Raw genomic sequence first — 13,343 nt, forward strand, 5'->3', positions numbered from 1 at the left:
GTTTCCCAACATCCTCCTCGCAGCTTACCCTCCCGCCCAGCTTTGTGTCATCTGCAAATTTGGAGATATTACATCCAATTCCCTCGTCCAGATCATTAATATATATTGTGAACAGCTGGGGTCCTAGGACCGATCCTTGCGGTACCCCACTAGTCACTGCCTGCCACTAGGAAAATGACCCGTTTATTCCGGGTATGGCACCTTATCGAATGCTTTTTGAAAATCCAAATACACTACATCCACTGGTTACCCCTTATCAATCCTACTAGTTACATCATCAAAAAACTCTTAACAGATTTGTCAAACATGATTTCCCTTTCATAAAACCATGTTGACTCTGCCTAATCATATTATGATTTTCTAAGTGCCCTGTTACCACGTCCCTAATAATAGATTCTAGCATTTTGTCTACGACTGATGTCAGGCAAATTGGCCTATAGTCTCTGTTTTTTCTCTTCCTCTTTTCTTAAATAGCGGGGTTATGTTTGCTACCTTCCATATAGTTATGCTAATGTGGCTGAAATTTTTTAGGCTTTCCCCAACACATTTGTCCTGCATTCATAATGAAAAGGTAGCTTCTATAAGCTGTCTGAGCCTTTTATGATCTTATAGATGTTAAATATGGACTAGTATGCCCAGGATTAACAATTACTCTCTAATTACAACATACAGCTCATTGGAGATCACGTGGGATGCCCTCCACCTTCTCCTGTCTGTTCCGAAAGGCACAAGATACGGTACCAACAGATTAATGCACATAAGCTAAAACTACTTGGTAACATTTATTTATTACATTTATTTATAATTTAATTTAATATAAAGAAGCCAAAAACAGAAAGATACTGAGTCAGCACAATATTTTAAAATAAAGTTGCAATCAATTCTTTTGTTCTTGTATATGTGAAAAAAAAATCACCTTTTAACCCAAGTTTTTCTTTTCTTTTATAAAATTATAAGGGGTTTTGATAGAGTAAATAGGGAGAAACTGTTTCAACTGGCAGGAAGGTCAGTAACCAGAGGGCACAGATTTAAGGTGCTTGGCAAAAGAACCAGAGGGGAGATGAGAATTGTTTTCACACAGCGAGTTGTTATGATCTGGAATGCACTGCCTGAAAGGATGGTGGAAGCAGATTCGAACTTTGAAAAGGGAATTGGATAAATACTTGAAAGGAAATTATTTGCAGGGCTATAGGGAGAGAACAGGGGAGTGGGACTAATTGAATAGCTCTTTCAAAGAGCCAGAACAGGCATGATGGGCCAAATGGCCTCCTTCTGTGCTGTATTACTCTATGACAAAAAACCCTTAAGAATTTAAAATATCCCTTCTGGAGTCTCATAAGAGTCAAGAATATTGGATGAAACATCCTTTCAGATGCTATGCAGACAATGCAAATCTCAGCTCCTCCATAGAGTTTGAACAGGAATAAAGATTATGGGAGAAATTCTCCAGTACTTATCCAGTTCTAAGGCTTCTGAAGTCAGAGCTGTCAATTATCTATAATTAAAGGTACAGTGGCAGAACTCGTGAAAAGATTGTGAGCAAGTAATCACATGTTACCTGGTTTCTGAGTGCCTGTTAATGTCTTGATCAATTGCAATTTAAATAGCATCTAGAATTTGCAGACCAATCAACCTAACCTGATCCCAAAGATAAATGTCTGCAGGAATTCATGTTGAATTTCCACTAGGAAAGATCAATCCTATTTTAGCTTTAGCTATATCAGGACTGTATCAAACAAAATACAGAAATATTCCCATTTTGTCACAGTGGCAGACCAAATAAGGTGAGTTGACCACTTTTGTGGCTTTGGTCCCAAATGATCCCTTCTCTGGCCCAATTAAACAACATGATTTATGTTCCCGTAACAGCACCAGCTGAGATGTGGTGATATTTCAATTGATATCTTTTTTGAAGAAATACGCCACTATCAGGAAGCAATACAGTTGAGCAGCTGGCTCTTCTCTTTTTGGGTAAGTTTTAACTAACTGACAGGAGGAATGTGTAATTAAACTTGGATTGTAAAGCTTTGTCTCTACTGGAAGAGAAGACTCAAGGAGTCAAGGAGTTCCACAGTTTTGAGGTCCTGGGGGGGAAAAAATAGAAAGGAGTTTGGTGCAATGAAGCTTGATTTCAATAGATACACAAAGCAGGCAGAACATGTAGGATAGTGCACTTAGAAGTTAGGAGGAACAAGAAAAGAAATTTCAGAGGATGACCATAATAGAATAGGGAGAGATGAGAAAGATCAGATTCATTAATTCTGTGAATATATCCTCAGTAAAGTTTGAAATGAGTGCAGAAGCTTCTTCAAATATGACTGAATATTTGTTTGTTGGGAGGAAGAAATGTGCAATCCATCAATCAGGGCCAGTTTGGAGAAGTTAGAATAGAACAAAGCTGTTCGCTTCTTAGTGAAAGTCATTCCAGTAAATACCTCCAAGATGAAGATGATGTTTCTTGGAATTGGAGGTCTGACCAAAGGTCCCATTGTTACAAGATGCAATTAGAGCCTCTGTGTTGTCGCTATCCACTGAAACCGGAGAAGTACTACTTGTACCCCTGTCTTTGTCTTCATCTGTGGGTGGAAAACACAGTACAGCTGTGTGAGTCACACTCGGTGTATGAGATACGCATGCAATCTCATCCAGTGCAACAGCGAAGGACCGAAACAATACAGTTTCAGCACATTCTCCGGAAATCTCCTGGGGGTTCTCCCGATCGGCTGTAGTAGCTTTGGTGGAAGATCGGCAGAAACCCTTGTTTACGCACGTATCTGGAATTTCTGCAGATCTTCTGCCGAAATTATGGCGGCCGATCAGGAGAACCCCTGAGGAAGTTCCAGCCAATTATGAAATGGATCAGAGGAAAGGAGCATCAAACTGATCTTGATTTAGATGTTTCGTTTTGTTAAAATGGGCCAGATTTTGCTAAATGGAATAAAGTAGGCTACAAAATAATTACTAAAGCTCCCCCTCTCCCTCACCAAATCTAAAAGGTGAAAGTGCATTTGTTATGGGGTGAAGGACCACATATCCGCAGCATAACAAAGACAGCCTACTTCCACCTTCGTAACATCGCTCGTCTCCGCCCTTGCCTCAGTTCATCCGCTGCTGAAACCCTCATCCATGCCTTTGTTACCTTTAGACTTGACTATTCCAATGCACTCCTGGCTGGCCTCCCACATTCCACCCTACGTAAACTTCAGGTCATCCAAAACTCGGCTGTCCGTGTCCTAACTCGCACCAAGTCCCATTCGCCCATCACCCCAGTGCTCGCTGACCTACATTGGCTCCCAGTTAAACAGTGCCTCGATTTCAAAATTCTTATCCTTGTTTTCAAATCCCTCCATGGCCTCGCCCCTTCCTACCTCTGTAATCTCCTTCAGCCCCACAACCACACCCCCCCCCCCGCCAAGATATCTGCACTCCTCTAATTCTGCCCTCTTGAGCATCCCTGCTTATAATCACTCAAACTTTGGTGGCCATGCCTTCTGTTGCCTAGGCCCTAAGCTCTGGAATTCCCTGCCTAAACCTGTCCGCCTCGCTACCTTTCTTTCCTCCTTTAAGATGCTCCTTAAAACCTATCTCTTTGACCAAGCTTTTGGTCACCTGCCCTAATTTATCCTTATGTGGATTGGTGTCAAATTTTTTGTCTTAAAATACTCCTGTGCAGCACCTTGGGACATTTTATTAAGTTAAAGGTGCTATATAAATACAAGTTGTTGTTGGCACTATTTAAGGGGCGATTCTGTAATCCCACACTGCCATTCTCGTTAAAAGTGCCCTTCGAGCACTGTTTCTTCCTTACTGTGATTGTTGAATAATCCTGATAGAATGGCTCCCAGGAGTGTGGCTGCACATATTCAGATTGTCACCTGTGCATTTTTATTTATAGAGACAAATCTAACCTAAATTAGCAAAGACCTGAATTTGCTTCAAACCAACCTCTGAAATCCGACTAACTCAGATCTCCAAATCCAATCTCTAAACAAATGTCAGACTGCAAAACTAATTTCACACCAATTTATTAATTTATCACCATCTTGGCAGCAATAAGGAATCTGGCCACAAGTTTACAATGACCAAAAATAATGTGAACTTATGCCTCAGATTAGTGCAGCGTTGCACCTTGTTTGGAAACCATAAACCTATAAGCTTTGATAAGCACAGCACCAGATTGAAAATTCTGTACTAGCTACAAGTGGTTAAAATATTATAAGTGAATGTTCATCTCCTCCTTTCCCATTCATGCATTATATTGCACATAAAGAAGGCTTAATTGCCTCTAGTTAATTTTCAATTAACAGCTTTCTTACCTGCTGTTCTGGTTTTATTGCCCTTACATACAGTACAAGGTGGTTAAGCAACAGTAATTTACCATCCCATGATTGGAGCCTTTGATCAAAAGTCATACTGTTCACTCCCTCGCTCAATTTGGTTGGACCACTTTTCTCTTCAATGTTGAAATATTCAAATCTGTCAATAGTTTTGAAAGTAAATCAAGATAGTCAGTTAATTTGTCCGCAAATGAAAATAAGCAATCTTCATCACCCTCACAAGGGAGTTAAACATGATTCGTTTGGCCTTGATGTTGCAATAGCATATCTTGTGAGATAGTACACTCAGGCTGATACTGTGTACAGACTCATCCTCTTACCCTCCCACTGCTCTCTGACAGACACTGCCAGCTGGACTGGGCTCTCAGTTATGTTCTGACAGAGGCTTTGTGTGCTGCACAGTCAGCCAGTCTGCAATTCTGCAAGCCAAACTACTGTCCAATGAGAGAGAATGTCAATCTTGCACCTTTCATTAATATTAAGAGGCACTCAAAGTAATAGTTGGGGAGAAAAAGACATTGGAAATGGGTTTTGAGAACGTTCTCTCAGCACAGCAAAGAATTACAACCGACCGCCATCCCATCGCTGTGGAATGATATTAACAAGCACTTTCTCTCCTTACCTGAGCTGTAATGATGGGGTGACACACTGCAACTGGGACAGAAGAGAAGACTTTTTCTGTAGGGCAGTCTCTTGTTCTTTTTTAGGTAGTTCTACCTTCTGTGCTGATATTGCACCACCACCTAACAATCCAAGCACACAAATTACTTGCCAAATGAAAATGAAGAGGAATCCTGAGAGCTAAAACAGCACAGAGATTTAATAATATGGAAGAAATTAGGTCAAGTCACTTAATTTTTTTATGCTAGTGATCTAAATTTTCCATTTTAACTGGAGTTGTAAAGCACAGGATGGGTTGAAATTAATTGTGAAATTAATGCATTGGACACAATTAATTCACAATAAAAAATATATAAAAACAAGTAGGAACTTTGATCTTTGGACCGCACGACTTTATCCAGCTTACATGTAGAACACTATTTTCAACTAATCACATCAAACTTGTACTTTGCAATTGGGCTCGTTAAAAATCTTTTAACAGTGTTACCAACTCACTTATATTAAGTGAATTAGCACTTCTGTGAAAATAAAGGACAAAGGTGGCACGGTGGCATAGTGGTTAGCACTGTTGCCTCACAGCGCCAGAGACCCGGGTTCGAATCCGGCCTCGGGCGACTCTCTGTGTGGAGTTTGCACATTCTCCCCGTGTTTGCGTGGGTTTTCTCCGGGTGCTCCGGTTTCCTCCCACAGTCCAAAGATGTGCGGGTTAGGTTGATTGGCTATGATAAATTGACCCTTAGTGTTAGGGGGATTAAATACGTGGGGTTACAGGGATAGGGTGGGATATGTGTTGGTGTAGGGGTTACGGGGATCGGGTGGGATATGTGTCGGTGCAGGCTCGATGGGCCGAAATGGCCTCTATCTGCACTGTGGGGTTTCTGTGATTCTGTGATTCTGTGAAAGGTATTTCACACAAAACGTCAAGTGTCCATGCATTAAGTTTGAAGATTTGAAATGTAAATCATGTAAAAATTACTCATTAGCCATGTTCCTTTACTGGACTTATTATTTTCCATATCAGTACACTGGACAGCTGACACAATACAATTAACTGTATATGTGTTGCTAGCAGGATCACATTTACACGTATTGTAGGGAAATCTGTATGTCTGAAATATTAACATGGTTTTTAAAAAGTAATGTAGAAAAGTTAAACTATGCTTGCATTTTATTTCACTTGAAATATAGAATTTGCCTGTGAAATGGCCCAGAAATTCGGGTCGGGGGCTTCCCGCGGGTGTAAGCCCCCGACCTCCACTTACCTTGCGCGCCGGCCGTTGAGCTGTGGGCCCGCGTGGGATTCCGATCCTGGGCCTCCTCCAATTGCCGGCGCGCAGTGCTTGCGTATCCCAGGGGCGCAGTTAGTTCGATGCATCCCCTGGGATCACGTGGGCCATGGAGAGCCAATGGTAGCAGGGAAGACCTGTCCAACTTATAAATACTATATGCCCCAAAACATCACTAAATCTTCAAATAAATTTATTTTTAAATCACATTTTTAAAATAAACTATAAATTACATGAAATAACTATTTTAAACAATAATTTAAATTTTTGAAAAAAATAATTTTATTTTCTAACGGTGCTAAAAATAAACTTACCTTTCTTTAAAGTATTTAAAAATAATAAATCTGTGGAAAAAATGTTTTAATTTTAATTAATTCACCACTTACCTTGTAAAAAGCAGGCCTTGCGACTGCTTTTTATATGTGTAACTCCTGGAGACTTACCCTCCTGGAGAAACCTGCAAAAAAAATGTAAGTTCGATGCGCACGCGCAGCCTCTCCTGCGCACGCGTTCGACCTCTGACCCCCTTCTTTCAGGGGAACGGAAGTGCCGGCACTTCCATTGGGCTTACGGGTGAGTACCCATGCGTACTCACCCGTGGAGACCCGAATTTCTGGGCCATTATGTTTCATTGCAATCTTCTCCTAAACGTCTAAATTAAAACAAGAGAGACTACATGACTCTCTTGATAACCTCGTGGGTAAAGACACGCCCCAGCGTAGCACCAGACCCTACACACACACACACACACACACAGTATGTGATCTCAGCATTGACAACAGTTAATCCTGGGGAGGGGGGAGAAATGAGCCAAGTTTCCTGCTCTTGATAATCTAGTGATGTCTGCTACATAGTACATGTGTGCACATTGAATGAAAACAGGATCGAGCACGCCTGGCATCTTCAGTGTCTTGGCTCACACAGGGTGAGTGGTGAACTTGGGCGAGGTACTGAAGCTCTGCAGAGGGTTATGAACAGTACTGAAGTGATAATTAATACAGTGTTAAATCTTGTCCTTGCTCATGTGATGTTGCACTACTATTGCCAAAACTACCTTTACCACTGAAATTGACAGTAATATGAATAAGAAAGGAGGAAAGAACTTACACTTAAATGTGCATTATAAAGTCATCCAGATGTCTCTATGCGCACTTCAGAACCGATGAATTACTTTTCAAGTCACTGTTCTTGCACAGGCAAATAAGGTAACCAATATGCGCACAGCAAGGTCCCATAACAGCAAATAACTAAATGTTTTTGGTGGTGATGGTTGAGGAAGGAACGCTGGTCCAGAGGTCAGGACCTCTGCTCATCATCAAATAATAGCATGGGATCTTTTATATCCATGCAGAGGGGTCTTGGTTTAACATCTCATCCGAAAGATGATACCTTGGGTGATGCAGCACAATATCAGTACAGAACTATCAGCCTAGACTGCCTGCTCAAGTCTAATGCCACTTGAACCCACAACCTTCTGACTCAGAGGTAAATCAACCTAACACTGTATAACCATCCAGCAATATTCAGACCTAACAAACAAGTTCTTAGCAATTTCATTGGTGCCGTATAATTATAAGATGTCAGCTGTGGCTCAGCTGGTAGCAATCTCGTCTCAGAGTCAGAAGGTTGTAGGTTCAAGTCCTGCTCCAGAGACTTGAGCACAAAACCTTGTTTGACACTTCAGTGCAGTACTTCCGTCATCGACCTGAAACGTTAACTCTGTTTCTCTCTCCACAGACACTGCCTGACCTGCTGAGTATTTCCAGCATTTTCTGTTTTTATTTAAGTGCTGGCTGGTGTCCTGGCCAATATTTATCCCTGAACCAATTCACTAAAAAATAGATGATCTGGTCATTATCACATTGTTGGACCTTGCTGTTTGCAAATTGGCTGCCACGTTTCCTACATTACAACAGTGACTGCACTTCAAAGGTACTTCATTAGCTGTAAAGCACTTTGGGATGTCCTGAGGTCATGAAAGGTGCTGTTTCTTTCTTGCTATTTAAGCCTAGATTTTGTTTTACACACAGCAAATAATATTATCCCTAGTCCTGTTATTTACAAGGTTGTTGACCATTTCTATTGAATATACAGTATCAGGATTGCTGTGAGGGTCTGAAATTGCTGCATTTTAAAATCATACCCCCTTTGGTAACTTCTGTATTCCCCGTCTTTCCTTTGAATCTTTTCTTTGAGATCCATTGCCGCTGTCGCTTGCAATCCCACAGTACTTCTTTCAGTTGACGGTTTTCTTCATCAAGTCTGTGGTTGGCTTCTCTGAGCTTTCGGGACTCAATCCGTAACTGTTGGATTTCTTCCAGTAAGTCAAACGCGTTGTCCTGCAATGAATGCCGCGATGGATCACAATGCAGTCTGTTAATCTGTGAGAGTTAGAACCAGAGTAAATCGGACAGCCATGTTGATAAACTGCACATTCCAGTTACTGAAGTAGCAAAACATCAATCTGCCACTGTTACTCAGTTTTACATATAATACAGTGTAGGTTTCTGATTGGGATCTCTGAGATTTCCGCCTGCATTTGTTGACATACCCAGTACATTATTTCTGTTGTTGTATAGTCATAAACATGTTTTCTGCAATGATGGTACTGCTTTGCTTTGGGCTGCTCATACTGACAGAGGTTAGAACAGATTGTCCCCAGGAATGTGGCAATATTACACAAAGAAAGGTTTGAAAACCAGTAATACAGAGTATAGTGGAAATGGTACAATGCAAGAAACTGAAATAGCCACTAGATGGAGTCGGTGTGCTAATTTAACAAATGCTTGATATGAAAAATATTGCAGAAACAAAAACAGAAAATGCTGGAAGTGCACAGCAGGTCAATCAGCATCAGAAAGGGAACAGATTTCCTGTGATAAGTCCCAGCTACAACATTAGCTTATCTTTCTCTTAGATGATCTGTATGCTACCAGCATTTTTCATTTTTATTTCATATTTCCAACAACCCTGTTTTTCTTTTGATGCAATAATTAAAGTTTCATTTGCAGATAATAACACATGCTGGGTAGCTGATATATGGAAAATAACCTGTGGTTTTCATACGCCATTGTTAATTTGAGTCTAATCTTTATTCAATCTTTTGTTCTGCGTTTTAAATGCATCAAATTGCCAGACACGCAAGGAATGAGTTGCATTGGTATAGCTACAGCAAAGGCAAGAAAAGAGCTATTATGATATGCGCTCCCACTGGGAGTCCAAAGTTGGAAAATGATCCCTTATAGGCAAGTTGAATCATGTTGTACATTATATTTTTAAAATTTGTTTGATATTAGAAACCTTAGGCTAGAATTTCCTTGCATGGGATATTGTTGAAAAAGGTGGCAAAATTGAGCGGTAAGGCCTACTGCTGCATTCCTGCCCTGAGTTAGATTTTCCTTTACCTGAACCATGCTGCCCCTGCTGGAACTGCTGCTAGCTACCCCTTCCCCACCTCTTGGTTACAAATGCTCATGGGGCCTAGGTTCCCAATGGTTCCTGCCATTTGCCTGCCATCCGACTACTCTGAAACCATTGGGTTCTTTGAATGGAGGAAGAGGGCCCAGTAGCCTTTTTTTTAAGGTCTCGGCCTTGTCTGAAGGCCAATAAAGAATTCTTGCTTTTTTCTTCGAGGCTCTTCTGCCCCTTTAAATCGCTGGCTGCCTCTTGTGGTGCTACTGTGGCAGTCTCGCTGGAGCACTGCCAGCTGTTGAACCCTCAATGGCAGGTTCCCTCTTGGTAGTGTGGGGATCCCACCACCAGCTTGGTTAGGCAGGCAGGCAGCCAGACACAACATTATATTTTAAGTTTTAAACTTACTCAACTTCCAATAGATTCCCCTTCACTTTCTGAAGGAATTGGGGGTGAGCTTCACCTTGGGTGGCATTGCAAAACAGGCAGTAATGCAAAATGTGCATCGGGAGCCCATTTTACACTCCGCTATATTTTCTTTTCTAATTGAAAAGAAAAACTGGTCGAAGTGTGAAACATACTGATGTTCTATTGTCTGATTAGCGCTACCATCCAAGATTAATTTCACCCCATTAACTCCCTCACTGGGGTACAGCTCCAGTAGTAGTAGTCCCCCTGTTCTTTAACCAGGTGACCAATGATCATATGCAAGACTTGACATTGACAGTTGGCAGGCTATTCCTACAGTTGTCATTTTAGCAATGCAGCTATTTTAAAATGGTAGCTGGTCAGTCCCAGTAATTCTTAAAATTGAACACCTTATCTTTAAAGTAGTCACTCTCTTGCTTGGCATCCTGCAGCTCTTCTGCATGTTTAGTTCTTAGTTTAGCTATCTCGCCTCTCAGTTGGGAGATTTCCTCATCAGCCTTGGTGACTTCATTGACAGCACTATCATTGGCCTCCTGGAGATCCTTGAGATGACTCTTTATGTCCTCTGAAAAAACAAGTACTTTAGTTGCAATGACATGAAAGAAAATAAAAACAGCTACTCGGCGACATCATCCAAAAACGTGATGTGAGGTTCCACATATACGCTGATGACACCCAGCCCTACCTCACCACCACCTTTCTCAACCCCTCCACTTTCCCTGATTTGTCAGGCTGTTTATCCGACATCCAGTCCTGGATAAGCAGAAATTTCCTCCAACTAAATATCGGGAAGACCGATTCTCATCCTAGTTTTCAAATCCCACCATGGCTTCGCCCCCTCCTTAGCTCTGTAACCTCTTCCAGCCCCACAACCCTCCACGATCTCTGTGCTTCTCCAATTCTGGCCAGTTGAGATTCCCCAATTTTCGTCGTTCCACCGTTGGCAGCCATGCCTTCAGCTGCCTGGGCCCTCGTCTCTGGAATTTCCTCCTAAAGCCTCTCCGTCTCTTTACCTCTCTCTCCTCCTTTAAGACGCTCCTTAAAACCTACCTCTTTGACCAAGCTATTGGTCACCTGCCCTAATATCTCCTTATGCGGCTCGGTGTCAAATTGTGATTGATAACGCTCCTGTGAAGCGCCTTGGGATGTTTTACTGTGTTATAGGTGCTATATAAATGTAAGTTGTTGTTGTTACTGGACTATCTATCTATCTATCTATTTATATCTATATATATAAATCGGTACTTCTGTCATTCTGTCTATCTGTCATTCTGTCATTCTGTCTTTCTGTCTGTCATCGCCTGTGCATCTGGCGGGCTATGCGCTCGAAAGTTACAGGGCGTACCTACGCGCGCGTTACCTCCAAAGAATGCTTACGCTTCCGAGACGGTTTTAAGCGTATTTACGTTTCGGCCGGGCTAAAATCGCGCCCGCGGTATCCCAAAAACCTTCAACATTCCGCTCATTAGCATCTCATTATCCGCTCATTAGCGACAGAGTGACCTCGAGGTCGACCAATCGTACGGCGGCTTGCTGCCGCGTGCGGCCGGGCCAATCGGTGCGTGTGTGGGCGGGCCTTATTGTTCTGAACCGAGGTGAGTCGCCGCCATCTTGATTCCAAACTTTTTCCTGCTTTCTGCGTCTTTCTTTTCAAATATACATTTCCACCAAAATAAAATAGAATTTATTAAATTGTTTTTAAAAAAATCACTCATTTGTAAACCTAACCTGAACATTCTTTTTCCTACCTTTCCCCGTTTTTTTCTTAGGCCTCAAAGCCTGCGCCTTTCTTGCCCAGCCAGGCCCGAGCTAGGTGATTGCGCTTCTGCTAAGCTCCTCACCTCCCCCCCTGCCGTGTCACGTTACCCAGGGCAACGGCGTCAGCCACGAGGGTCAGGGTGCGCACGCAGGAGCAGGTGAGATGCGGCGTCTCTGTTCCGCGCTCGGCGGGGGGGGCGGGGCTCGGCCGCCGGCCGTCTCTCAGAGCCGCAATCAGGCTCGGCCCGGGGGGGGGGGCGGGGCTCGACCGTCTCTCAGAGCCGCAATCGGGCTCGGCCGGGGGGGGGCGGGGCTCGGCCGCCGGCCATCTCTCAGAGCCGCAATCGGGCTCGGCCGGGGGGGGGGCGGGGCTCGGAGAGCGGGGCTCTCGGCCTGGGCCCCCCCGCCCCTTCCCCCCCACCCCCCCTTCCGCCCGCCCCCTTCCCCTCCCCGCCCCCCTTCCCCCCCTTCCCCTTCCCTTCCCCCCCGCCCCCCCTTCTCCCCCCCTGCCCCTTCCCCCCGCCCCCCCTTCCCCCCGCCCATTCCCCCCTCCCTTCCCCCCCGCCCTTCCCCCCACCCCTTTCCCCCCCTCCCTGCCCCCCTCCCTTCCCCCCCGCCCCTTCCCCCCCTTTCCCCCCTCCCTTTCCTTCCCCCCCTTCCCATCCCCCCCACCCCTTCCCCCCCCGCCCTCCCTTCCCCCCCGCTCTCTTCCCCCCACCCGCTCTCTCTCTTCCCCCCAGTCGCTCTCTCTCTTCCCCCCAGTCGCTCTCTCTCTACCCCCCAGTCGCTCTCTCTCTACCCCCCAGTCGCTCTCTCTCTTCCCCCCCAGTCGCGCTCTCTCTCTCTCTTCTCCCCACCCCCCCAGTCGCTCGCTCTCTCTCTCTTCCAACAACAACATGCCCTCGAAAAAGCCTCGGCACCGCCGGGCACTTCAGCTAGTATATATATATAAAACAGTATGTCTCTCTGTCTGTCTGTCTTTCTGTCTGTCCGGCTATACAATCAAATGTTATAGAGCGTACCTACACATATGTTATATCAAAAGAAAGCTTATCATTAGGGGACTCTCATAGGCATATTTATTTTTTGGTCGGACAAAAATTGTGCCGACGGTATCCAAAAAACATTCAAAATTCCACTCATTATCCGCTCATTAGCATCGAGTGGGGGCGGGTTCATTGCGTGTGTGGGCGGGCCATCCTAGAGTTGAGTGATGTGACGATTGACCAATCCTACAGTTCAGTGACCTGACGGTTGACCAATCGGTGCGTGTGTGGGCGGGCCTTATCATTCTGAACTGAGGTGAGTGTCAGCCATCTTGATTCGTAAGTTTATTTTTTTCTCCCACTTTCTGCGTGTTTCTTTTCAAATCTAGAATTCCAGCAAAAAAAAAAGTTGCTTTTAAAACACAAATTGTTTTTAAAAAAAGTTAATTAATTTGTAAATCTTTTCTCTAACCTTTATAATTTTCCTACCTTTCACCGTTTTTGCAGGCCTGGAA

General features: G+C 43.8%; 1 protein-coding gene across 4 annotated transcripts in view; it reads right to left on the reverse strand.

Annotated features, from left to right (window-relative positions):
* The window catches only part of LOC147107483 (uncharacterized), a 106,151-nt gene that overhangs the window by 33,341 nt on the left and 59,467 nt on the right, over window positions 1-13,343 (reverse strand). For all 4 annotated transcript variants that reach the window (XR_015080811.1, XM_086006551.1, XM_086006552.1 and 1 more), the window contains 5 exons: window positions 10,474-10,649; window positions 8,388-8,625; window positions 4,960-5,080; window positions 4,379-4,476; window positions 2,436-2,576 (listed from right to left, as the gene is read on the reverse strand). Coding sequence is in view for 3 of the 4 variants with exons in the window: in XM_086006551.1 (XP_085862677.1) it covers window positions 2,436-2,576; window positions 4,379-4,476; window positions 4,960-5,080; window positions 8,388-8,625; window positions 10,474-10,649 (774 nt within the window). In the remaining variant the exon portion in view is untranslated. The remainder of the gene's footprint in view (window positions 1-2,435; window positions 2,577-4,378; window positions 4,477-4,959; window positions 5,081-8,387; window positions 8,626-10,473; window positions 10,650-13,343) is intronic.

Source organism: Somniosus microcephalus, chromosome 14 (assembly GCF_052327205.1).
Source record: "Somniosus microcephalus isolate GS21.2 chromosome 14, FLI_Smic_1.0, whole genome shotgun sequence".
Lineage (NCBI taxonomy): Eukaryota > Metazoa > Chordata > Chondrichthyes > Squaliformes > Somniosidae > Somniosus > Somniosus microcephalus.